The sequence below is a fragment of the Cheilinus undulatus genome, linkage group 13 (assembly GCF_018320785.1).
Source record: "Cheilinus undulatus linkage group 13, ASM1832078v1, whole genome shotgun sequence".
Lineage (NCBI taxonomy): Eukaryota > Metazoa > Chordata > Actinopteri > Labriformes > Labridae > Cheilinus > Cheilinus undulatus.
The window spans coordinates 47,170,436-47,197,786 of record NC_054877.1 but is presented as its reverse complement, the minus strand read 5'-3'; the positions used below and the strand labels follow the sequence as shown (position 1 = coordinate 47,197,786).

The window sequence follows — 27,351 nt, the reverse complement described above, 5'->3', positions numbered from 1 at the left end:
TTTGTTTGTTAGTTTGTTAGCAACATAACTCAAAAAGTCATGGACGGATTTTGATGAAATTTTCAGGAAATGTCAGAAATGGCATAAGGAAGAACGATTAGATTTTGGGAGTGATCCAGATCACCATCTGGATCCAGGAATTTTTTAAAGCAGTGGTTTTCAAACTTTTTTCACCTAAGGCACACCCAAGGTTAAGCCAAACTCTCAAGGCACACCATATTTAAATCGATATGTAACAGACTTTTAAAATAATGTTACAGTCAAGGTGGCCTATAAGGGGAGATAAAGGAGAGAGCTTTCTGGTGCCCAGCCAACTGGAGGATCATGGAGATGGCAAAAGTGGGCAAATAGTGGCAAAACAAAGTCAGAAATGAGCAAAAATAGATTACAGCTGGCTTAAAAGGATTAAATGTTGTAAAAAGGTGGTAAAAATGGGTTAAAAGTGATAAAAAGGCAAAACTGGGCAAAAAAGTGGTGAAAAAGGCAAAAGTGGGCAAAAATATTGGCAAGCATGTGACATAAATGGGCTGAAAGTGTCCAAAAGGTGGCAAAATAGATCACAAGTGGCAGAAAAGTGTGAAATTAATGCTTGAATTCATAAGAGGTGGTAAAATGGAGTCAAAAGTGATGGGGAAAATGGCAAAAAAAATGGCCAAACAATAGCAAAAATGGGTTAAAAGCAGCAAAAATCTCAGAAAAGGGGCAAAAATGGGTCAAAAGTAGTAATAAGAAGTGGCACAAGTAGGTAGAAAAGTTGGTCAACTTGGTTAAAAATGGCATGAATTTATAATTTCAACACCAATTTCAACCCAGTAATAGTTTGCCATGCTTTTATGCTCTTAGTGAGGTAACTGTTAGCCAGGATGTTAGCACCAATGCTACTGATCCAACACACACACACACTGATATCATCGATAAATCCCATTCTCTGGGGTTTTCCAGGGGTCCAGATCCGTGGGTGGGCCTGCTTACAGTCCTTGCCATAAAGTTGTAGTAATAATGGATTGTACAAATTCCCACGGCACACCTAGACTTGCCTTGAGGCACACCATTTGAAAACCACTGTTTTAAAGGATTCTTCACTATTGGGAGATTGAGCTAATGGCGGACGTCTGCGCTCTCCAAGTGCTTTTCTAGTTTAATCATTAAACACTTTTAAATGAATAAATAATTAGCAAAATACATAACCTAAACATGGTTAAGCATTGATTTAGACAGGCAGTGTTTGGCCGAAGCTGCAAATGTTAAATAATAAGGACAAATGTAGAACATGTGCACACAGACATGCGTGCATCTGCAGGTATGAATGTGTTGTAATGATACTCCTTCATTTTAAAGTCACCAAATGTTATGATAATCAAATCATACTCGTCTAAAAACATGACACCCCCTCCTGCATGATTGGCGTTTGTTTAACTGATCTTGAATGAGTCCTGAACTAATAATTCCATCCAATTCATGTATTTAATACCCACTACTGGTGCTATAAATAGAATTATCTTTCCTCTCTTTTGGTGTCATTTGCAGCATTGCATCCACTTTACAACTAACAAAGTATTCAGAGTAATGTGGTTTTGTTTTTACAGTTCATTTTAATTTGAGCATCACTGATACCCCCCCCCCTTTCTCGCTCCTGTGTTTGCACACTGCCCTGCAGTCTCTTGCCCTTATATGGGCACAAAAGGGGCATTTCTCTGTGCTAATTACAAGAAATGTGCTTGCACTTCCAGCTCACAAGCTCCTGGCATTCATCAACTTAAGATGCAAGGAGAGAGCAAGTCTGAAGTTTAAGAACGTGTCATGAATCCTACGTAGGTCTCTCAGGTCAATCTTAGGAAGACAGTGGTGAATGAGGCCCAATCTCGTCAGAGCTTCCCCAGCTTGAACCTTAAATATCTTTCATTTGACATCTATGATTCTAGCTTAAGAATAATGAAAAAGAAGACCAGCTTGTGGAACTGTGGAAACATTAGTACCTCTATAATGTCTCATGAAGACATATCATCATACTGCTAACAGCCAAACAACATCGCATGTCCTCCAAATTTCACTTTTTGTGGACATTCATGTCTGTGGAGTATACATTAAAACTAAAACATGTCTAGTGTGTAGCCAGCCTTATCAGAGCAGAATTTGGCATGTTAAATTTGTCTATTAAAAATGATAAAATGCAACAAAAATTCACCTATTTAGCCGTACCCAAACTTTAAGGACTGACAAATCCACCTGACGTCGTTTAGCGAAGCCCTCATTCATCACGGCAAATAAACGATGATAAATATACTCTTCATCACTCTCTATTCAATGTGTTTAAATGTCGCTTTGGAAAAACAGGCTGCATGGATCATTACAATAGAAGGAAGGTCTATCTATGTACAAGACTGGGTCAACGGGTTCCTGGCATGACGTTTTACTAAGATGGAGAAAGAGGAAGGGCTGTGGAGGGAAGAAGAGGAGGGGATATGGATAAAGAAAGGAGAAGAAGAAAGACGATAAGATAGGTAAAGACTGGGTAAAAAGCTACAGAACGAAACGAAGGAGAGAAGAGAAAAGGTAAGAACTAGGAAAGAGGGAGAAAAGGGGTAAGGGAAAAAGAAGGAATGACAAGAGAGGGAAGGAGGGAACAGCAGATGGGAGGTGGAGGTTTGAGTCGGGGATGTCCTCAAGGATGGAGGAGAAGGAGGCGCTCCTTTCTACTGTGGAAGATTTTTCAGGATGGCATTCACCTCCTCTGCAACAGCTGTCAATGCGAACTCAAACTGATCCTGCAGAGACAAAGAGAAGAGGAAAGAGAAGAGAAAGTTTATGAATCTCTCATTAAAGGAGAAAAAGTTTGGTTCAGATGTTGTGTGATGCTCCCGTGTTACTCTCTAACCCAGGGGTTCTCAACCTTTTTAGCCTGTGACCCCCAAAATAAAGGTACCAGAGACCAGGGACCCCCACTGTACCTGAAGGTGGTTGAACAGCCATGCACAATCAAGAATAGTCATGTGGAGACAAGGCCGTCCATAAGGGGGGATAAACAGGAGAGCTTTCTGGGGCTCAGCCAAACTGGGGGCCCATGGAGGTCAGCAAAATCATGGTCTGTTGTAAAGGTAAGCTGTGATATCCATATTGTTCAAAAAATAAAAAATAAAAATGGAAAAAATAGTTAATCATGGCAAATGATGAAAAAGGTGGTGAAATTGGATCTTAAAAGTAGCCGAAATGGGCTAGAAAATTGTATGAGAATGGCAAAAAAATACTGAAAAAGGCAAAAATGGGTTACAGTGGCAAAAATGGGCACAAATACTGGTAAAAAGGAATTAAAAAGTAGCTGAAAAGGCTTTAAATTGGCAAAAATTAGTGAAAAACTAGTGAAATGGGAAGAAAAATCTATATAAACTGGCAAAATAGTGCTCACTGAGAAAGAAAAAATAGGCAGATATTGGTAGAAATTCATCAAATTGTCAAAAATGGGCATATCAGATAGTGAAATGTGGTTAAAATGGGAACAATGGGAAAAAAATTTGGTAAAAATGGGGTTAGTAGTGGCAATAATGGGTCAACAGAGGCAACATTAGGGTTATGTGGCAAGAACTGTTTTAGAAGTGGCAAAAACAGGCAGAAAAAAGTGGTGGAAAGGGTTTAACCCTTTGGGCGCCACAGTTTCTTCAAGAAAATTTTCAATTGTGATACCAAGATTTCAAAAGGCTGTAGCTTGAAAGTGGTTAGAGATAAAGGCAGACTGTAAATGAGAAAACTCTTCAGTATGAGCCAAAGTTTATGGTGGGAGTAAATTCACTCATCTAATTTGCATATTCTGACATCACCAGGCGGCCTCCACCGCCACTGCCTCTACCACATCTGCCCCTACCTCCGTGGTGTTTTTTAAATTCCTGCTACCTCTGTCAATGTTCGTGTTCTGACCACCCCTGAAACCCCCACCACGTCCCCTCATCGGCATCCGCTGATTACTCCCACCCCGGCCCCGAATCAGCTTCGGTATGTGCTGCTTGTGGACTCTCATGGTGCACGGAGTTCGTGTGGCTCTGACGTCTTGGTCTCACTGGACGACTGAACGTCATCGTCATGGGGTGAATATTCCACTATTCCTCCCAGCATCGTGAGTATTCTGACTACAATTCGCTCTTTCTCTCTTTTACGTACCGACCACAACCACTACTACCACTTCCTCGTCTCCTCGACCGGCGGTGCGTCTTCAAACTCTCTCTCTCCAAAACTTTGAATAGAAACACGCCCACAAATGCTGCTGGGGTTGAAGTTACTCATGTCCGCCATCTCCTGGTGTAAAGTAGTAAAAACATTAGGCACCACATTTGCAGCTACAGCCCGTTTAATTCAGCAATGTTGCTGGTTGCAATTTTGCGACTTTGGCGCTTAAAGGGTTTAAAATGGCAAAAATAAGTGTTAAATAGCAAAAATGTCTTAAAATTTGTGGGAAAAAAATGATGAAAATTTGGCAAAATTGGTTTAAAGTGGCAACAAAATATTCTTAGTTTTTTATTTAGGGAATTTGGAGACCCCCTTTTAGTGTCTTGCTACCCCCAAGGGGGTCCCGACCCCAAAGTTGAGAGCCGCTGTTCTAACCAAGCCATGCTAATTCCCTTTTCTATCATCTGTTTGGCCTCGCTGAGCCACACCCAGAGTGGTTTATTTATACTTTACACACGCCCCAACTTTTTTGGAACTAGGGTTATAACTGCCATCGGGTTGCTGATAGAAGGTCCACACTAAGCAGTGATGCACATGCAGCATTACTGATCATTAATCTGGTTATAATCATGAACAGCTTACAGTATGAGTCAGTGTAGTTGGAAGTATTCATCAGGCAGATTTACTTGTGTTTAATGTCTGATTTATTGCACCATAACAGGAAATGGAAGATTAATGGTCCAACAGTGTCCTCCCTTATCAAAATCAGAAATGAAACCCGAGTGCTGAAGACGGTCCAGCTGACCACGCGGGGAATCGATGCACGAGAGAGCGCAGTGACAGCAGCTCCTCTCAGGATGCATGGTTTAATAAAGCCCCGATCAATACAGCGGATGTTTTACACACATCCTGGTTTTTCTTTCTAATTATGTTCACAGATCAGCCGGTAATGGAAGTTTCCAGACTGACCCCACGTCACCCTACGTAGAAGAAGATGAGGAAAGACTGGCTGTGTTAGGTGAATCTCTTAGGTCGGGTTTAAGTGTCTTTAATCATGTGAATGGAGAAGTACAGCATCGATGAAAGGCTTTCTGTCTCAAAAATCAGCCACTTTTTAAGTGTTTAACTTCTGTAACCTCTATTATGCACTCTTCAAATAATCACAAAGTCTCGGAAAGTAAAAAGTTAGCCGAGCGAGAACTCTTCAACATCAAAAACTTACTGAGGTTTCATGAAAGTAGAAGGCAGGTTTAAGAACAGATTATTACCACCTATTTGAATTCCATACATATTCCTCTGTGATCTCGTCAGACCTGACTATAATACCTGCTCTATTACTTCTCAGAAATCGATTGATCTTGCCTGAGGGGGAGCATTGAGTCCCTGAAAAACTGCTAATCCAGTCTATCTCACAATGGGGCTGGCAGAGGATAGACACTGGGATAAAATGAAGTTTTAATGAAGGTATGACTGATTGTTGGAGACGGTGTTATGACGTGAAGGTCACAGGTTTGATCCCCGCGGCTGTCAGTAACAAAACTTTGACTCAGAAATGAAAAGATGACATTTTTAGAAACTTCCAGACGAAAAAGTCTCACAAACTTTGCTCTGCAGACTCGTGACTGTGCAGAGGCTGGTTTAGAGATGACCTGTCCCCTCACAGTAGAGTCTGGTTTCTACCTCTGCAACAAATCTTCTATATTCTAAGAAAGTGTTACTCAACCCTGCTCAACCAAAGGGCCAAATTGTTGAGAAATACATTTGCAAGAGCCACAATCTAAGAGGTGAAAAGTGGCAATTAAAATAGTTAAATGTGGCAAAAATGGTCAAAAAGCAGCGAACACTGGGAGAAAAGCGACAAAAATGGGCAGGAGGTAACCAAATAATGAGTTAAAAGTGACAGAAACAGGTGGGAAGTGACCAAATAATGAGTTAAAAGTGGCAAAAATGGGCAGGAGGTAACCAAATAATGAGTTAAAAGTGACAGAAACGGGTGGGAAGTGACCAAATAATGAGTTAAAAGTGGCAAAAATGGGTGGGAGGTGACCAAATAATGAGTTAAAAGTGGCAAAAATGGGTGGGAAGTGACCAAATAATGAGTTAAAAGTGGCAAAAATGGGCGGGAGGTAACCAAATAATGAGTTAAAAGTGGCAGAAACGGATGGGAAGTGACCAAATAATGAGTTAAAAGTGGCAAAAATGGGTGGGAGGTGACCAAATAATGAGTTAAAAGTGGCAAAAATGGGTGGGAGGTGACCAAATAATGAGTTAAAAGTGGCAAAAATGGGTGGGAAGTGACCAAATAATGAGTTAAAAGTGGCAAAAATGGGTGGGAAGTGACCAAATAATGAGTTACAAGTGGCAAAAACGCTGCAAAAAATGAGTGAAAGTGACTAAAAAGGGCAAAAATCTTAAAAAAATTGGGGGAAAAATGGGCAAAAAAAATAGGATTTAATTGTAAAGGGCAGCTTAAATGGACAAGAAGTGGCAAAAAGAGGAAAAAGGGGCAAAGAAACTGAACTCAGTTTTCCAAAATATGTGATTAATCGAAGCTAATTTATGAATTCACAAGGAGTGCCAAAATGAAATCACCATTTAAAAACTGCATTTTATATTGCTTTGAGCTAAACCTGACCTGCCTGACCCAAACAAACTAACTTAATGGAAAATTTAATGGCTGGAAATGGGGAAAAACCCAGGAATAAACATGTACAGAGGGACTAAGGCTCCTCTAAATACCCCTCCTCCACTCTGACTGCACTCAGCTGAGCTGCAGAGGGAGGAGGGAGACCACAGAGTCATGGAGAGGTAAGGGTCGTTCACACTATTGTGAGAGTCTTACCTTGGTCTGGACCATCCCCGGTCTCTGGTCACGCAGATGCTCCAGCGTTGCTGCAATATCAATCTCCTTGGCACCTGTCAGACAAGCACAGACAAAAATCCACACAGGTGTAAACACCAGGTTGGAAACAGCAACGAGATAATCCAGCTAACATCTGTCAACATCTGTCAGAGAAGTGATTCCAGTCAGCTCTCTGTAAACAGCTCCATGGTGCTAAAGAAACCCTGAAAGCTGACTCATTTCTATAGGAGGCTCCTCTGATCTCTGATAGTCCTCCAGTCACCTTTAAACTCCTGAAGGTCACCGTTCAAAGCTCTGCAGGCCGTGCCAAAGTCTTACACTCCTGTGAATCTGTGCCGGTGCGATTCACTACCTAGTCATTCTGTCGGCGTGCCAAACTGGCGATGAGCCCCACGGCTGAGGACATTTTGGCTGCTGAATGACCTCGAGCCATCACGGGCCAGATTATCAGACAATGTGAGACATTAAAAGAGGATTATAATCCATTTAGAAGCAAAAACAATCCATTTATCTACATCTACGTTGTACTATCTTTGGAAAAGTGTTTAAATTCCTTTGTTCAAGAGGATAAATCCACAAGAAAACTCAAGTCACTCACTGATCAATAATTAAAATCCTGACCATTAAAATGACTGCAGATGAACTTTTCTAAGATTTTCTACAGCAGTGAGAACGCATACAGCTACTTTTAGTCCATGTAGGAGAGCGTTTTATTAGCAGTGGTACAACATAAAGAATATGCAGAGAGCAAACTGGAAAAAGACCACATGTTTGAAACCAGGGTTACTGCTGTACATGCATGCCTCTGAGTGTGCTCTGTTAGCTTTGGTAATGTCTTTGACCCTCAGAGGGGAGAAGTTGTACTCATCGGTTTCTTTGGCTAAGCTGCAGCCATGGGCACATCCAGGTATTTCTATTTGAGTGGCAAAAATGGGTGAATAGTGGCAAAAAATGAGTTAAAGGTGGCAAAAATTGGTCAGAAAGTCAGAAAAACATGGAGAAAAATGAGTGAAAAGTGACTAAAATGGGCAAAAATCAGAACAAAAGGTGGGAAAAATGGGCAAAAAGCATGAAAGAGTGGCATAATGGGACATTAGTGGCATTTAATTGCAAAAGGCAGCTTAAATGGGCGAAAAGTGTCAAAAAAGGGGCAACAAAATGCAAAAAGCAGGATTGAAGTATCAAAAAGGGGAGAAAAGTGACAAAAGAAGTGGCAAAAATGGGCTTAAAGTGGCAAAAACGTTGCAAGAAATGAATGAAAAGTGATTTAAATGGGCAACAATCAGAAAAAAGGTGGGAAAAATGGGCAAAAAGCATGAAAGAGTGGCAAAATAGGAAATTAATGGCATTTAATTGTAAAAGGCAGCTTAAATGGGCAAATAATGACAAAAATAGGTGAAAAAAGGGGCAAAAAATTGAAAAAAGCTGACTAAAAGTGTCAAAAATGGGCTAAAATTAAAGCCTACTATGTAAATGTGGGAAAAAACTGATAAATGTTACTTGAATGGATAATCTCTGAGGTAAATTTTCATTTTTAAGGTTTTCTGGGGGAATAATATTTCACATGAAGACATAAAGGAACCACGAATCATCACAGATGAGCCACATGTGGCCCTAGAGCCACAGGTTGAGCATCAGTGGCTTAAATGAACAGTGTTTTAACTGGATGGCGATGGCTCCAGGTCTGGTTCAAATGCATAAATCTCTTCCTGTTGGAAAGATAGCTTTTATGATCTTCCAGCCTAAATGCAGAACTCTCTCAAACTATATCCAGCCTATTGTCACGGCTGATAATGAACATGAGCTGAATTATCTCTGCTGGAGATGGAATAAAAGAAAAATGGAGAGGATGTGAGCAACGATTACATTTGCAGGAGAAAAGAAAAAGACATTAAATTTGTTTCCCGTCTCCCCTCCTCCTCCTCTTCCTCCTCCTCCTCCTCTTCCTCTACCCGAACTCTGTGGAAACAAAAAGCGCAAAATTCTCTTTCCTGGGTTCTTGTTGTGACACATAATAACGCCTCTTTCTCTCCCTGGCATGAGGAGGGAAATGAATGGTGGGAGAACTGCTCATTCACACCGTTTTCTTCTTCTGTTTCACAGGTTTTCTGAGCGTTTTTTCTCCTTCTACCACACAATAGACCCCCTTCTAGCCAGGAAAAGCTGCAACACACTACTCACTGCTAGTTTCTCCTTCTTTTTTATAGTGGAGGACTTAACAAGCTGAGGGCTATTGTGCAGCTTCTGATAAACCTCAAATGGACGGGATAAAGAAAAAAAAACACCTTTTTCAAGCCGTCCTGCTTTGCAAACGCAGAGGCATGAAAAACGAGGAATAGTATAAAAAACTCTGGCCTCATGTTGAACTTCTCTCCTCTGCAAGAGCCTGGCTTCAGGGTGGAGGTCGCCGAGGAGGGAGGGGGGTGGGATAAGAAAGGCAGAGTCCTTGAGGAGGCCGTAAAAGAGCCCGAAAGACGGAGCCGAGGGCCGGGCTCACCAGCTGGAGGTGGGAAAAAGAAACGCAAGGATGCTGAAAAGCTCCCCGGCCCTCGATGGGTTTCATTCGATTCTTAAGATGAAGAGGAGGGTGGCGGGAGGAGGAGGGAGGCTTTTGGAGAAGTAGAAGACGGGTGAGAACCACAGCAATACCTCCTCAACACCGCCGTAATACTCGCCCAAATTTACAATTCATTCCTTCAGAGAGAGGGAGTGGGAAAGTAAAGAAGAGGAGGAGGAGGAGGAGGAGGAGAGTCTTTGATCAGGACGGGGCCAGCCTGCAAACCTGGGGGCCTCCAGCTTCTCAGGACAGACAAAAACCTCCAGAAAAGAGGAGGGGAGGAGTGCAGGGATGTTGTGGAGGGAAAGGCAGTCTGTTTTCCAGAGGAAGAGACTTTTTTAACCTTCACAGATTTATTCCACAACTCACAAAAGACTAAATAATCTAAAGATCCTCTGGGAGATAAGGGCGGCAGTGTGAGATCCAGTCATCTGCTGTGATTAAGTGAAAAAACTGCGTTCACAGTAGTTCTACCAGTGAAAATAGCTCTAAATCGTCTTTCGGGGCTCTGGAGGAATTTTCCAGAAAAGAGACATCATTTTGACGATAGCTGGATTTGGAGTTTGAAAGACTGGAGTATTTTCTGACGGTTTCTGACATCCAGCGTGGCGTACAGGGACGGTGTTGTTGGCATAATGCAGCACGTGAAGCAGAGCTCCATCACACTTTAAAAATCTTATTTAAGACTCTAAATTTGGGGTGGAGGATGGTGGGTAGAGTCAGAAACAGGGATAGGAGAGTGGGGGAGAAACGTGAGGGAAAGGAGCCACAGGAGGGCCATTTGTGCTCTGAGTTTAAGACTTTTAAGAGCTTTTCAAAACCTGGACTGAGAAAAATTAAGACCTTTTTACACAGCAGACGTGTGAGAATTCTTAGTACACCAGACCAGGGCTGACGTTTTAAGTTAATCTCCTGTTAACATTTATTATTTATTTAAAAAATGCCCAAATGTGATGATTTCTGGCTCATTTAAACTCTCTGTGAAGTGAAATCCCAAATTTGTGTCTTAACACTCTAGAAATGTGAGAATCTGGCTGCTGCAAACATGTGAAAACACTGAGATCTACATCTGACTGAATTCTGGATTTAGACCGTTTAGAAAGTTTTTCACCTCTCTCCTGGCTGGGTTTCATGTGGGCGGGGCCAATACGTGGGCTCATGATGTCACAAGTCCACAGTGGGGAATGGCCCCGCCCCTCTAAGACTACAATCTAAAATCACAGAGCAGTTCATCTCAGTCCAGTCTGTTAGCTGATGTCACTGCTTTTATTCAAAGTTAACAGTCAGTTAATGCTGTTTTTCTGTTCACTGTGAGGTAAGTTTACTAAATCTATCAGCCACAGTGGTCTACGGATCATTCAGAGCAGGGGTCATCAAGTACATCTGCACAAGGGCCAGATTCATTCTCGACAGAAACTCTGGGGGCCGGGCCTTCAAATACACACAAATTAAATAAATATGTTGGTCTGATTTAAATATTTTTGTAGTAGTATTTGTATTTTCCCTCAGAACACAGGACATTTTGAGTCATTACCAGTGAGATCTACCACTATTATCTACAATTCAGCAGACCACAAGGAGACGGACCTGACAACAGAATCAGCCAGACCCCTGAAAATCCCAGAGACTGGGTCCTCCTTAAGTGTCATGTAGCACCAATATTAACCCATTTTTGACACTTTTAACCCTTTTTTGATGCTTTTTGCCCACTTTTGCCTCTTTAACCCAATTTTGACATGATTGTAACCACTCTTCCTGCATGGTTTATCCCCTTTGTGACACTCCTCTCTACGTTTTGCCACTTTTCGTTACATTTTTTCAACAATTTTTGCAACTTTAAAACCAATTTTTCCCACTTTTAACCCATTCTTGATTCTTTTTGCCTCTTTAACACAATTTTTAAACGATTTTAACCCATTTCAAACCACTTTTCCCAAATGTGTTATCTCCTTTGTGCCACTCTTATCAATTTTTGCCACTTTTCTTCTACTTTTGCCACTTTTTAACCCCTTTTCATGACTTTCTTGCACTATTTTTTGTCATTTGTAACAAATTTTTTGATAACTTTCGTGCCATTTTTCCTCCTTTACAATTTTTTGCCACATTTTAACCTCTTTTCACCACTTTATCTGGTCATTTTTGCAGCACTTCTGCCAACCTTAAACATATTTTAAATACTTACTAATTATGACAGTAAATCTTTGTAAAAACAGATCAAATGGTAATGAATTCTAAAGCTTTTTCAATGTTAATTTTTTGGGTTGGATTTAAAAGCTGCAGACATTTAGAGGCAAAAAGATACTTTTAAAATCTTCTTTTCCTCCTTTTCTGAATTTAATGATCTTCCAGGGACAGGAAGCTTTGGGGGGCCTGTTGTGGCCCCCGGGCCACCAGTTGATGATCGGTGATTTAGAGCATCAGAACAGAGATCTGAGACAGAAAACAGACTTTGTCTCTTCCTCTGAGGTCAACAAAAGGTTAAGAGGCAGGAGGATCTTATTTCTCCTCAGTGGGCATGGCCTCAGATCATTCTACAGAAACGCCCACGCCATCCAAGAGCAGATTTACTGCCTCATTTTTCATGATGTTGAAGTTTAAGTTTATAAACTAAGAGATGTTTTATTTGGCTGAAATTGGATTTAGGAGTTCATAACACAGTGAGCTGTCATACAACAAACCTAAATACAGATTTATTTTCAATTTACAGGGTCTTTAAAGAAATTATGATTGATCCACACATGACTTTTTTTGGTTTGGACCAAAAAACAATAAAAGACGATTTAATACCAAAATGGCAAAAAGTGAAAATAAACATAAAATGGATGATAAAATCTGGTGGTAAACAGACTGATATAGTTCCTGGTATAGTTACAGGTGGTATAGAAGAAAAGGTAGTAACACGCTACATGCAAAGAACTTGGTTGAGTCAACGCTGTTGATTTAACTGGATAACTATATTTATATATTTTCATGAAACATGCTTCAATAACAAGTAATTTCCATTTATCCTGCACGGCTTACAAAATAATGTACAAAAATAATTTAATGAAAACAAATAAATGGATTTATTTTGCAGAAAAATATATTATTTCCTCAGTCACGTCCTTTAAAATGAAGGCCAAGAGGTGTAAAACGTCTGTTCTCTGTACTGCTGTGGTGGTTTGATGACCAGTAACAGGGGCGAGCTTACAGATGGCACCAGTGTGTTCTGTGACCCTCTGACCTTTTGATGTAATGTTGTTATACTGATGAGATTTACAGTGGGTGCTTCCTGTTGTATTTTGAAACTGACCAGACACTCTTTGTGTTTTTGAGTCTGTCTGGGTCGATCTGCTCTGCATGGATTGATGCTCTGTGGCTCTCCTGAAAGGAAACAGCATGAATCTGACCCGGAGCAGAGTGGAGCAACAAGGAAAACCATTGAGAGAGCTGCTCCCACTACCTCTAAGCTCTGCAACACAAGAGTTTATAAAAGCTTCCCACACCTGCGCTGAGTCAGAGCCAATCAGACGCAAACACACCTGGATCTGCAGGGACTGATTGACACTCAGTGAGTGGCTGGGGTGATCTCCCTCACACAGCGTGCAGCTGCTTGTTAGACACAATGAATGAAGGCAGAAGCAGTCGTCAGTGTTTGCAGGTGCAGTCATGGTGCTGCATGCCTCAGCATTTTACACTAGTCAAGAGAAAAGTGTCTGTGATATGTCTGGTATAAGCCGTCATCTCAAAGGTAAAAAGTCTGCACTATGTGATGGAGAAACTGCCACAGACCAGTCTCTATAGTTCTGCTCTGATATGGCTGCACTGGAGGTGAATTCATCTGAAAGTTTCCACTAAATCTGAATATTCAGGGAAGCCCCAACACCATCCTGACTGATTATTCTCTCCACTGACAAACACACAGCCTCAGTCTGCTGAGATTCTCGTCACTGCACTTTTGGGATTTTGTGTTTCATCTAGAAGGATTACATGCTGATGTACGAGGTTTATATTCAGTTTATAAAACATCCTCATAGATGTCAAAGAAAAAAATAAAGCTTTCTCTTTCTGTGTTTATTCACATATTTTATGTGGCACTCATACTCGGCTGGTCGTGACCAAACTTTTTCTGCAGGACCCTCCCTTAGCAACTAAAATATATTTATATTTCCAACCCAGACCCATCAACACCTAAACTTATTTCAACATACACAGCTTACACTCGGCTTATTTTGAGTTTTTTTCTGTCAAATACAGCCAGTGAACATTCTGCCATTCAATCTTTCAACAGGAAAAGAAGTCCTAGGAACACAACATTGTGCAATGCAATCTCCTGGCATTGTTTGGTTAAATTCTGAGTGAAAATCTGCAGTTCTGATGTTTTGGTCCTGGAAGCTAAGCTGCTACTGCAGTGGTGCCTCACCACAAAAATCTGCAGGTTTGATTGCAGCCTGGTGGATAAAATGAATGTTAAACTTGACTTTCTGTGTAGTTAACAGTGCAGGGCAGTGTTACTCTACCCCACTCAACCAAAGAGCCATTGTTGAAAAATACATTTGCAATAGCCACAATCTAAGTGGTGGAAAGTAGCAATTAAAATGAGTTAAATGTGGCAAAAATGGGCAAAAAGTGCCAACTCTGGGAGTGTGGCAGTGGCAAAATTGGTGGGGAATGACCAAAATAATGAGTTAACAGTGACTAAAATGGGCAAAAATCAGAAAAATGGTGGGGGAAATGGGCAAAAAGTGGAATTTAATTGCAAAAGGCATCTTAAATGGGCCAGAAGAGGCAAAAAGGGGCAAAAAATTGCAAGAAGCAGGATAAAATGTCAAAAGGGGAGAAAAATGACAAAAAAAGGCAAAAATGGGCAGAAAGTGACAAAAATGTGTAAAAAGTGTCAAAAAATTAGTGACAGTTGGCAGAAATGGTCCAAAAGTGTCAAAAACAGTCCCACAAGTGGCAAAACCGTGGAGAAAAATGAGTTAAAGGTGATTTAAATGGGCAAAAATCAGAAAAACTGTGGACAAAATGGCCTTAAAGTGGCAAACACTGGGAGAAAAGTGGCAAAAAAGGGCAGAAAGTGGCAAAAATGGGTAAATAGTGGCAAAAAAATTAGTTACAGGTGGCAAAAATGATCCAAAATTGACAAAAATGTGGAGAAAATTTGGTGAAAAGTGACCAAAATGGGCAAAAATCATAAAAAAAGGTGGGAAAAAAGGGCAAAAAGTGGCATTTAATTGCTAAGGGCAGCTTAAATGGGGAGAAGTGGGGGAAAGGGGGGAAAAAATGCAAAAAGCAAGATAAAATGTCAAAAAGGAGAGAAAAGTGAAAAGAAGAAGTGGCCAAAATGGGCTTAATGTGGCCAAAATGGGTCAAAAGAGTCAAAAAAATGAGTTACAGTTGGCAAAAACGGTCCCAAAATTGGCAAAACCGTGGAGAAAAAGGAGTTAAAGGTGATTAAAATGGGCAAAAATCAGAAAAAAGGTGGGAAAAATGGGCAAAAAGCACAAAAAAGTGGCAAAATGGGAAATTAGAGGCATTTACTTGCCAAAGGCACCTTAAATGGGCAAAAAGTGACAAAAAAGGTGAAAAAAGGGGCATAAAAATTGCAAAAATCTGGATAAAAGTGTCAGTAATGGGCTAAAAGCAGTAAAATGGAATTAAAGTAGCAAATAAATGCAAATAAGGGCAACGGAAATATGCAGACAACAATAGAGGTTGACAATTAAAGCCTACTGTGTAGGTGTAGGAAACAAACTGATTAATGTGACTTGCAATGGATAATTTCTGAGGTAAAATTTTCCTTTTAAAGGTTTTCAGGGGGAATAATGTTTAAAATGAAGACATAAAAGAGCCACGAATCATGAGCCACAGGTTGAGGATCACTGATGTAAAGGGCTGGGTTCTCAGCTGCTCTAACGGTGTTTTAGTTGTTCAAACTCAAGCTGAATTTGCTGCTGTTATTGTCTTCTGGTTCGAGTGATTGTCATCGATCACCTCACTGGGGTTAATTTCTCACTTTTTTGTTTTTAAAGGGTTTGAAGTGTTTTAAAAGCACAACAGAAGAGAGATCCTGCAGCGTGGCGCCAAAGCGACGTGCCACTGACTGAGATAATGAAACAGATATTAATGAGCATTAATTAAACCCAACTGTCGACAGTGATTTAGCTGTTTTGTGTTAACAGAAAATATCATTTTCACCTGCTTATCACTGTAATTAGCTAATGAAATCACATTAGCTCTGATGAATAATAGTCAAAACATTTTGAAAGCTGTTTGGCTCCTATTTGGAGTCCATGTTGCCGTGGAAATCAGTCAAACAATGAAAAAAAGCAAAGAAGAGGAGAAAAACCCACCTTTAGCCATCTTGTTGAGGACCATGTCGATCAGGATGTAGGTGCCGCTTCTTCCTGAGCCATCGCTGCACAGGCGGGCGAGAGACAAAGACACAGAATGGGGTGGGTAAAGAGAGAGAGAGGGAGAGTCATTAGTTAAAAAGGCTGCTTCATAATAAACAAATTAAAACTATTACCTCTTATAAGTTGGAGTGAGTGATTATATATCAGCAGATTTTTATAACAGTATTTGTTTCACAAACAGCTCTGCATTCAGCATCCTGTAGAGTTTTATAACATAAAGGTGAAAGAGCAAACGCTCAAAGCTTTAGGGCTCAAAAAAAAAAAAAAAAACCTGACACCTCAGAGACTGTTCCATAAATCCATGTCATGGATGTATTTCACATTCACAAGGAAAACCTCCCATGCAAAGTGTCTAGGAAGGTCTGGACTTCTCAAAAGATTCTCTGAAGGTGATTGGATGAATGTTCTGTCTCATTCATTACCGGCCAATCAGAGCAACGAGACAAACATGAGGTGGCAGAACTTCTAAATTTGTGCTGAGTGTAAAAAGATCAGAGAAGCTTTCAGTGCTGTTCTTTTCTCTTCATGTAATAAAAGCTTGTTCCACTTCTGATAAAACTGTAGGTTGTTACCAATCGCATGATCCTGAATGTCTGCTGGGGTTCAGGAGGTGGGGGTCAGCCTTATGAACGAATGGGAATGGAGGAAAGTTAGAACTCTAAAGCTCTACATGGACCTGTACGCTGATATCATAAATTACTCCTGCAGACCTTCTAGCGTCCTCTATCCCAGAGCTTCTCAACCTTTTCAGCCTGGGACCCCAAAATACAGGTGCCAGAAACCAGGGACCCCCACTGTACCTGAAGGTGGTTGAACACAGCCATGCACCTTCAAGAATAATCATGTGGAGACCAGGCTGCCCCTAAGGAGGGATGAAGAGTGAGGTTTCTGAGGCCCAGCCAAACTAGGGGCCCATGGAGGTCAGCAAAATCATGGTCCATTGGGAAGTTAAGCTTAAAATAAAATTACTTTTGTTAAAAATGGTAAAAAAACCAAACCAAAACATAACAAAAACTGATTAAATTAATGAATAATGGCAAAAAATGGTGGAAAGTGTGGTCAAAATGGATTTTTAAAGAACATAAACGGGTTAAGAGTGGTAAAAATTAGATAAAGGTTGCCAAAAAATAACCAAAACTGGATTAAATTGGCAAGAATGGGTACAAAACGTGGTAAAAGTGGATTAAAAAGTGGCTGAAATGGCTTTAATGTGCAAAAAAATGAGGACATTAGGTGGACTGGGATGAAAAATTGATATAAACTGACAAAAATGGGATAACTGTGGTTAAAATGGGCAAAAGAGATGTAAAAAGTGGTTAATACTGGCAATAATGAGGCAACAGGCAGAAAGTGGCAAGAAGTGAAAAACAGGCAGAAAAAAAGTGGTGGAAAGGGTGTAAAATTGACACAGATGGGTTGAAGTTGCAAAAATGGGCTAAAGTTGGCAAATTTAGTGTTAAAAAGTGATGAAAAGGGTTAAAAATTGTTAAAATTGGGGTAAAGTGGCAACACTGTTATTTAAAAAATATTCTTAGTTTTTTTTAAGGCATCTGGTGACCCCCTCTCAGTATCTCGCGACCCCCAATTGGGTCCCGACCCCAAGGTTGAGAACCACTGCTCTATCCAGATGAAGGGAGACCAGAGTCTAGAGGAGTCTAGTACTGAGCTAAGAGGCTAGCGGAGCCCCTTTCACTACACCAGACCAAGTATGCGCCACTCATGAGCCAGCCTGTTGTAGCTAGCTCCTGTTTGAGTGCCAGTTTCCTTTCCTCCATCCTTTTCTCTTATTTAGTCCACATTCAAAAAGCCAAACTGGCACCAAAAGAAGAGCGACCAGCTCTACTGAGCTGATCCACATGATCTGGATCTCTAAAAAGAGACAGATTTCCCACGGGTCAGATGACAGAACCGGACTGAACCGCTTTGTAGAAACAGACACAAGCTTTGTGTGACGCTGCTTGTCCAGGCTTCAGATGGAGATTTTTTTAAATTCCTGCTTGCTGCTGTTTCTCTGTGAGATTGTTTTGTCGTCCTGAATATTTCACTAGCTTTGGGAAACAAAAGAAGCTTAAGATTTAAGAATATTTTTACTTTCACACTTAGAATGCTTGGCATAGTCGTAAACAGCTCCACACATGGCCTCGTGGTGGCATTAAATGCTGAAATCATTGCTCGCCCCTCATCTGGAGTGCTCTGCTGCTGCTGCAGACGTGATCTGCAAAGACATCAGAGCTAAACGCTACACCAGGAGCAGCCTTCTCTATCAGCTCCCAGTATAACTAAAGCCTGCCTGTAGCAGATGAATAAATCTTTTAAGAGGAACTTTCAAGTGTGTGGACCTTTTTCCTTCTTTATGCTTGTCTTGATGCAATGTTTGACTAGACCACTAGAGGGCACATGAGAGAGTTCAGGCTAGATACAACAACCTGATGTGTGAGATGTAAACTATGAACAGATATGAACAGCTGTCTACAATGTTAATCTTGAGATCAGAACTGATTTTTCAGTAGCATTAACAACCGATGGTAACTTTAGATCAGATCAGCTGATGACTGGTGGTCAGAACACACTTTTTTTTCCTGCAACATCCTCCTCCCTGCATGGACAGAAATTTGTTAATCTTTTATGTTGGTTGCAGACATGTGGCGTGCATCCATGCACATCGTAAACAGCAAGAATATCTACATCTTAGCATGGAGGCTGACAAAGCAGAGGATGAGGTTCAATACAAAGTCGATCAATTCTACATTAAACCTGGTAAAAAGTGATGATTTTGCCTCAGTCCTTTCACAGATGACACTGCCAGGAGTCACAGATAGACCAAATAATCCTAGGCGTCAGTCTTTGCAGAGTCAGAGTGAATCATGAGAGCTTCACTCACACTGAGTCCAGGAAAACACGATGAACCTGTCCACACTGGTTCAGTCTTTCCTCTGACACCATCAGGAACTAAAACCTGCAGCCTCGCTTTCTGTTTGCGTTATCTTCCATCACGCTGACTTGTTTAAGTTTACTCAGGCAGCAGAGTTTCTTTAAGATCAAGTAATAATCACATTTAATCTCACAATAGAAAGCAAACCGGTAAAACTATTACAGTTGGACATGTTGAGCAGGTCTGCGCTGCTGCTGCTTCATGCAACAATAAGGGCTCCTAAAAATATGTTTTCATTACAATAACTGCTGCATTGCATGACTTTACACCCATTAACCTCATTTTATTTGGCATTTCAAAGCAATTTCAAAATCCATGTAAGTGAAGCAACTCTTGATTAGTGGATGAAATGAAAGCAAAGGGAGGTACTTCATGACCGCAGCTTTTCCAGTGCTGCATTGTTGCACCAGTGTTGTCTGAAGCCATTTTTTGAAACTTAAAGTGCTTTTCTGCACAAATTAGCACATCAGTCGACAATAATTTTTGATTTAGAGACAAGGTTTACGATCAGGCAGAGGAAGCAACTGGTTGGACAAACTCTGATCAGTTTTTGTGGTTAAATGTGAGAGAAAATGTCGGCATTTTGGGATTCTGGCACCAAAAGAAGTGATGAAAAAGCTTTGATAGGTGTCAAACTCGTATTGGGTCTGGGGCCAGATTTGCTCCGATGAGAAGACTTGAGGGCCGATTCTGAATTTAGGCCTTACCTGAGAGCCTAACAAGGTCAACATTTAAACATAAACTGTCAACCTCATTTTCACCATCAGTAAAATATGAAAAATAAAAATAATACTCATAATAAATCATTCTGAGATTTAAAAAAATAAAAATTATAATTTTAAAGTCTCAAAATATCAGATAAAAATGTCAAATTTATTAGTTCAAAAGGTCAAAACACAAAATTTAAAGGCAAATTAATGATTTTACAAAGCAAATAAATGAGATAGAAAGTCAAAATCAAAAGTTTAGAAGGTAAAAATATGACTTAGTATTTTGAATTGTGAATGTTGAAGGTCAAAACATGAAAAAAGTCAAAATCATAAGTTTAAGTCAGAACTGTGAGATGAAAAATTGAAAATATGAAATGAAAACACAAATTTATTTTCTCACCTTCCTGAGGCTTTATTAAACTTCTTTTATTCCTTACTTCTTCAGATTTTTTCAATTTAACAAGGATATTTAAATCATCAGCGTTAAGTTTACATGTTTACTGGGCTAAGTCTGCAGACCTCATACTGGTGGGCCAGTTACAATAAAAAAATTCAAAGGCACACACATCCCATAAAGTTGAGTACTGGGTGCTGAACCAAAAAGTCTATCAAGCAAGACAGAAGCTGCTCCAAAGGCTTCTTTAATGAAGATTATCACCCATGTGACGTTTGGGGCCCAAGCCCTTCATTCTTTTCTGTCGGGCCAGTTATAATAGAAAGATCATATGATCTTGTGGGCTGGATACAACTGTACCACGGGCCGGACTTCGCCCCCGGGCCTTGAGTTTGACACCTGTGCTTTAAAGGCAGTGGAGCTGAGCTTCTGAGCTGCAGTCAGACAGATTCAACATGTTTGGGTTTGATGAGTCCTCTAATGCTATTTCAAGGGGATCAACGACTTCAAAGGTGTACAATTATAGAACAGAAAGGATGAAAAAGGTTTATTTTTGGTTAGGAATTAAAAGAAACGTACAAATCTGCATGTTAAACAACAACACTGAAGCTAGAGTGTTTGTTTGACATGATCGTGAACACATTCTCCAGAACTGTAACGGAAATATGTGAAAAAGTGGCAGTACAATCCAAACATGCTGCATGAAAAACAACATTTCTGTCAGGGGGATATTTTCTAGTGCTGAAAATCTGCACCCAGAGTGTGCGTTTGTGTGTGTTTGTGTGTGTTTTTCCGCGCCGGCATGCATCCATCCTTCCTGAATATTTCATTTTTAACTCCTCACATTCACTCTCTCTGCTGCAGTAATTGAGCAGAACCGCTGCAGCATGTGCGTTTGTACGAGCACAAACACGGATACTATCGCCCTGATCTGGCCCACGTGTGTGCACCGTACAGGTTATTACGGCGTGATTAGATCTGTCGTATCGCCGCACCTCGCCAGAATCATTACAGGCCGATCAAAGATACGTGGCGTGTGTGAAGACCGTGTGTGAGCCGAAGCCTGAGGGCTGTGAGTAAACACGTCAAGATGTCTGCTGCCTCCTTTCACTCTTCTTAAAATGAGAGACGAGGGAAGGAAAGACGAGATAGAGAGAGACAGGGATGGAAAAGGGAAAAATAGAGAGAGGCTGCTAAACGCTGCGTTACATTTCTACCTCTCTTCTGTTCCTGATTGCTTTGCATCACGCTGAAAAAGGGTTTAGCACAGTCAGGGTTCATCATATTTGGTTGAAAGCTGAAAATAAAAATCAGTCAGATAAAGGCCAGAGATCGCAGTTAAAGGGATATTTCTGCATTTTAAGTTGGGTTGTAAAAGATACTTGGCAATAATAGTGGCATTGGCTTCCAGACATTTCAGTCTGCATTGCCCCTTTAAGAGTGCTTGGGGCACCGGCAAAGAAGCTAGGCTATACAGCAGAAATGTTGCTAGTTTTAGGCAAAAATGGGCCAAAAAACTAGCCTGACACACCACACAGACTGTTCCATACATTCACTGCAGGAATATAAACTTAAAACAAAAAGTAAGGCAATTTGTGTTTGGTACATTATGTCTTTGTTGTAACAATGCTTCTTGGTAATAAATCTTATACCATTGGAAAGCCTGTTTATTACCCTTTTAAATGATGTCACATTTATACGGATCATGCATTTGTGGGATGAGCAGCAGAGCTGAGTATGTGGGTTGCGCCTCAAAAATGTGCCAAATCTTCTCTGCCAAACAGCTCATTTTGCTGTTGCTATTGACTCTTGTTTTGAGCTTCTGGTACCCCCAGGTGCTGCCAATCAGGTGCCTGATTGGCAGCACCTGTGAGCATGGGCGGGGCTACAGTGGTCAGTAAATGTCTGCTTCAAGAATCGGCATGCCATGTTTGGTTGATCTGGATAGGGCCCGTCGGTTGGGCAACTTTAAGCTGGTGTTCAACAAAACCAAGTTGCGTCATTGTTTGGAGTGAACCCCAGTACCATCTCCAGCCTGAAGGCCAAGTTCCATATAACGGGGAATGTCAGAGACAGGCCGAGAAGTGGCGTCCCAAGAAGACAACACCCCAAGAATACTGTTTTCTCACGCTGTCAGTCCTGACCTGAACCCCATTGAACACTTGTGGGATCAGCTTAGGTGTGCTGTTCGTGCCAGAGTGACAAACACAACCATGTTGGCTGACTTGCAACAAATGCTGGTTGAAGAATGGGATGCCATCCCACAGCAGTGTGTGACCAGGCTGGTGACCAGCATGAGGAGGAGGAGCCAGGCTGTTGTGGCTGTGTGTGGTTCTTCCATATGCTACTGAGGCTCCTGTTTGTTAAATGAATAAATTGTTAAATTGTCAATATGTCTTGTTTCTTCAAATCTCAATCATCCAATCCACCAAACACCAAACCAGAGTCAGTGGCAGAATCAGCTGTTTGGCATTGGCAGAGATTTGGCACATTTTTCATGGGCACAACCCACATACTCAGCTCTGCTGCTCATCCCACAAATGCATGATCCTTACAAATGTGGCATCAATTAAAAGGGTAATAAACAGGCTTTCCACTGGTATAAGATTTATTACCAAGAAGCATTGTTACAACAAAGAAATAATCTACCAAACACAAATTGCCTTACTTTTTGTTGTAAGGTTTTTCATATTCATCTGGGAAAGCTCCCATGGAAAGCGTTCAGGAAGGGTAGAACCTTTTAAATAATTCTTGAAAGGTGACTGGACAAATGTTCTGTCACATTCATGATGGGCCAATCAGAGTAAGACAAAATGAGGTAGTAGGCATGCATATGCTTTGGTAGTAACCTCAGCTTGACAGACTGATGCTGCAGTAGTGTATGAATGACAGAGCTTGGCGATGGATTTGACTCACACCAAACATACTCTGCTATAGCCGCTATAGCGTGGCTACATCTGAGGCAACTGCTTCCTGGCAGCAGCCGCAGCTTACAGTACAACTGAGTGGTAACTACTGCAAACCTGACAGGCTCAGCAGAAGAGCGAAAAACATCTTTTCTGTCATGAAAATCTTTCAGTGCTGTTCTCTGCTGTTTAATAATAAATAAATGTGGTCCAGTTCTGGTCAAACTGCTGCTTCTATAGCTACATCCGAGCTAAGTGCTACACTGGTGGCCGCCACTGCTATTAGGGATGTTGCTATGTTCCCCATTTGCTAAATGCTCATTTAAACTGTGTTTAACAGACTTGTCTAAAGAAAAGAAAATAGTGAGTCAAATCCATCAGAGTCACCTGCTAACATTAGCAGCTAGCTCTGCCAGCCTTGCTCCTCTTTGCAAACTAATTTCATGCCTTGCCATGTGGCCTCTCTCACTTTGGTTAACTGTAGCTACAGCGGCCTCTAATGGCAGGACGTTCATCCAAGTTTGAAAGAACATTATAGATCGGGATTTCAAGACCATGTTTATGAAAGATTATAGGTAATTTGTTAAACCAACAAGCTGCACGGCAGCGCAGGGTTAATGCTGTTGCCTCACGCGTGGGTTCTCTCCAGGCACTCCGGCTTCCTCCCACCACCAAAGACTGCTCATTAGGTTAACTGGTGACTCTAAATTGGCCGTAGGTGTGAATGCGAGTGTGCCAGGTTGTCTGTTTTTTATGTGTCAGCCCTGTGACCAGTCCAGGGTGTACCCCGCCTCCTGCCCAATGACAGCTGGGATAGGCTTCAGCCCCCTCTGTGACCCCAAGTAGGAAAAAAAATGGATGGATGGATTTTTAACCAACTTGAAAATCTCGCATCGTCTAATTTGATAAACAAATTTAACTGTTTAACCATGTGCATCCATAATTGCCATCAGCTTCAAGTATAACTAAACCCCAGATGTAGCTACCGCTACCATAGAGCAGTGGTTCTCAACCTTAGGGTCTGGACCCCATTGGGGGTTGCGAGATACTGAGAGGGGGGTCACCAGATGCCTTAAAAAAAAAAATTAAGAATTTTTTTTTAAATAACAGCGTTGCCACTTTACCCCGATTTTACCAATTTGTGACCCTTTTTCATCACTTTTTAACACCAAATTTGCCCATTTTAGCCCATTTTTGCAACTTCAAACCCATCTGTGTCAATTTTATACCCTTTCCACCACTTTTTCTGCCTGTTGTTGTCACTTCTTGCCACTTGCTGCCTGTTGCCTCATTATTGCCACTATTTATTACTTTTTACACCCCTTTTTGCCCATTTTAACCACAGTTATCCCATTTTTGGCAGTTTATATCAATTTTTTATCCCAGTCCTCCTGATGTCCCTAAATTTTTTTTTTTTTGCACATTAAAGCCATTTCAGCCACTTTTTAATCCACTTTTAGCATATTTTGTACCCATTCTTGCCAATTTAATCCATTTTTGGTTATTTTTTGGCCACTTTTATCTAATTTTTGCCACTTTTAACCCATTTATGTTCTTTAAAAATTCAATTTCAACACGTTGTCCACAATTTTTTTTGCCATTATTCATTAATTTAATCAGTTTTTGTTTTGTTTTGTTTTGTTTTTCACCATTTTTAACAAAGTAATTTTATTTTAAGCTTAACTTCCCAATGGACCATGATTTTGCTGACCTCCATGGGCCCCTAGTTTGGCTGGGCCCCAGAAACCTCCCTCTTTATCCCTCCTTAGGGGCAGCCTGGTCTCCACATAATTATTCTTGAAGGTGCATGGGTGTGTCTAACCACCTTCAGGACCAGCGGGGGTCCCCGGTCTCTGGCACCTGTATTTTGGGGGTCCCAGGCTGAAAAGGTTGAGAACCACTGCCATAGAGAGCTCACCAGACAGACTGGGCCCAGTGCATAAATACAGTACATTTGCATTCACACCGACCAAACAGAAACAGACTTTGGGGTCAGGTGTATCTGGATCCAGACCCCTAAAGTGACGACTGTCGCACTGCAATACGGCAGTGTGACTTTTATGCCACTCTCTGCTCCTGTCAACATATTTCCTGCTTGTTAGTGTGAAGGAACCCTTCTCTGTAGAAACCACAGCACATTTTGGTGCAGAAATCATCTCATGGCAAGGCCAATGAGATGACAACAGTCAAGGTCAGTTTGAACAGACACTGCACGTCTACACTGACTTGGAAATGAGCATGTCCTGCGCTCATGTCCAAATTTCAAACTGTTGATCAATGCATGGAAATGAGCGTAAACACAGATTTCTGTTTTCAAGCATTACTCAGAGACTGGCTGTCATCCTGTGCTACCCTTTGCACCAATCACAGAGCTTGAAGTCCGTGTTGTTACACTTCTGAAGCGGTGCACATCAGAGCTACACGATGCATGCTACAGCATTGATTCAGTGCATAAGCAGAAATGAAGCAGCATGTTTTTATACATTTCTATGTGCTGTTATCTTTCTTAAGTAACCAGGAGCCATTCTGCACGATTTCAACCATTTCCTCTTACATGCAGAGTCCTAAAGGTAAATGGAAACCTTCAGGATGATCATGGCTATCTGATGCTTTATAAAGAGGGGTTTCATTCTCTGGTGCAGCCTGACAGTTCAGCCAGCGAGGCTCGGTTTCATCATCCTGGAAGAGCCATTACACCATATTAAATAATAGATCACTGAGTGCAGGAGTGAGCAGACACATAAAAGCTATCTGTTATGGAAGTTATTTTTTGTCTCTAATCCAATCACTGCAGAGCGTTTCCAGAAAAACAGCGGCAGATTTTTATGCTTAATACGGACTTAATTATGTCTCTCTGGTCTGGGTTCATTCCTATTGGTGGTGGGTGTAGGCAGATGTGGCACACAAATGCAACAGCTTCATCTCTCCTCACTTCTATTCACCCCCCCCCCCCCCACTCTGACCGACACGCTGCAAACTTTGAAGTGCCTCCAATTAAAAGTTGTCCTCCTCCACGGACAGTTTGTCCAATTAAATCACAACTTTCTGCTTAATTTCTCATATTAAATGTTTGCCGTCCTCCGCCGTGCTGACAAGTGACACAAGAGCTTGTAGGAAATTAAACGGTAATGTGGACAGGATAACACAAACCGCAGGAGAGCCGGCCAAGTCCAGCCTCAAATCAGCCGAGCGGGCAGTTTGTCAGTATCAGTGAGAGGTCGGTGTATGTGCTCATTACCGACAAATCACATCACAGTCAGTACAAACCACATTTCAGCGCCCTGAATGAAAGCTTTAAAGGAAGAAGAGACGGTTCAGTTATGATGATACTTGCCTGCAATGGACGATGATCGGACACGAGCGTCCCCGGTAGCACTTGTTAACTTTTCTGTAAAAAGAGAGAGAGGAGAAAAACAAGCTCAGTGTTAACATCAGCTGCAGCAAAACACAAAGAGTGAGAACGCCATGTTCCTCAGCATGCACAGCAAGGATAACTCTGCTCACGCTGATTATCAGCCATGACAACAGGCTGGATAAATCTAAGTCTTACATTTAAGCTTGAGGATTATAAAGCACGCTTTTAAACATTAAAAGATGATTTATTACATTTAAACCTGACCATAAGCTGTCATCGTCCATCTTTAACACTGTTTTAAAAGCAATCACATTTATATAAATAAGTATAATTGACCTCCACAGTTTAGAAAAGCTTCTTTAGATCAGGGGTTCACAACCTTTTTAACCCCCAAAATAAAAGTGTCAGAGACCCGGGACCCCCAAAATAAAGGTGTCATAGACCCGGGACCCCCAAAATAAAGGTGTCAGAGACCAGCAACCCCCAAAATAAAGGTGTCAGAGACCCAGGACCCCCAAAATAAAGGTGTCATAGACCCGGGACCCCCAAAATAAAGGTGTCAGAGACCAGGGACCCCCAAAATAAAGGTGTCAGAGACCCAGGACCCCCAAAATAAAGGTGTCAGAGACCCGGGACCCCCAAAATAAAGGTGTCAGAGACCCGGGACCCCCAAAATAAAGGTGTCGGAGACCCGGGACCCCCAAAATAAAGGTGTCAGAGACCAGAGACCCCCAACATAAAGGTGTCAGAGACCAGGGACCCCCAAAATAAAGGTGTCAGAGACAAGGGACCCCAAAATAAAGGTGTCAGAGACCAGGGACCCCCAAAATAAAGGTGTCAGAGACCAGAGACCCCCAAAATAAAGGTGTCAGAGACCCAGGACCCCCAAAATAAAGGTGTCAGACACTCCGGACCCCCAAAATAAAGGTGTCAGAGACCCAGGACCCCCAAAATAAAGGTGTCAGAGACTCCGGATCCCCAAAATAAAGGTGTCAGAGACCCGGGACCCCCAACATAAAGGTGTCAGAGACCAGGGACCCCCAAAATAAAGGTGTCAGAGACCAGGGACCCCAAAATAAAG

The 27,351-nt window shown here is 41.4% G+C and overlaps 1 protein-coding gene across 1 annotated transcript in view; it reads right to left on the bottom strand.

Moving 5' to 3' along the window:
* Positions 1-401: 401 nt before the first annotated feature.
* Positions 402-27,351, bottom strand: part of LOC121519630 (receptor-type tyrosine-protein phosphatase N2-like) — a 361,356-nt gene continuing 334,406 nt past the window's right edge. The window contains exons 20-23 of the mRNA XM_041802418.1: positions 26,250-26,303; positions 15,911-15,975; positions 6,998-7,071; positions 402-2,765 (exon numbers count right to left, since the gene is read on the bottom strand). Coding sequence (XP_041658352.1) covers positions 2,694-2,765; positions 6,998-7,071; positions 15,911-15,975; positions 26,250-26,303 — 265 coding nt within the window. The 3' untranslated portion in view covers positions 402-2,693. The remainder of the gene's footprint in view (positions 2,766-6,997; positions 7,072-15,910; positions 15,976-26,249; positions 26,304-27,351) is intronic.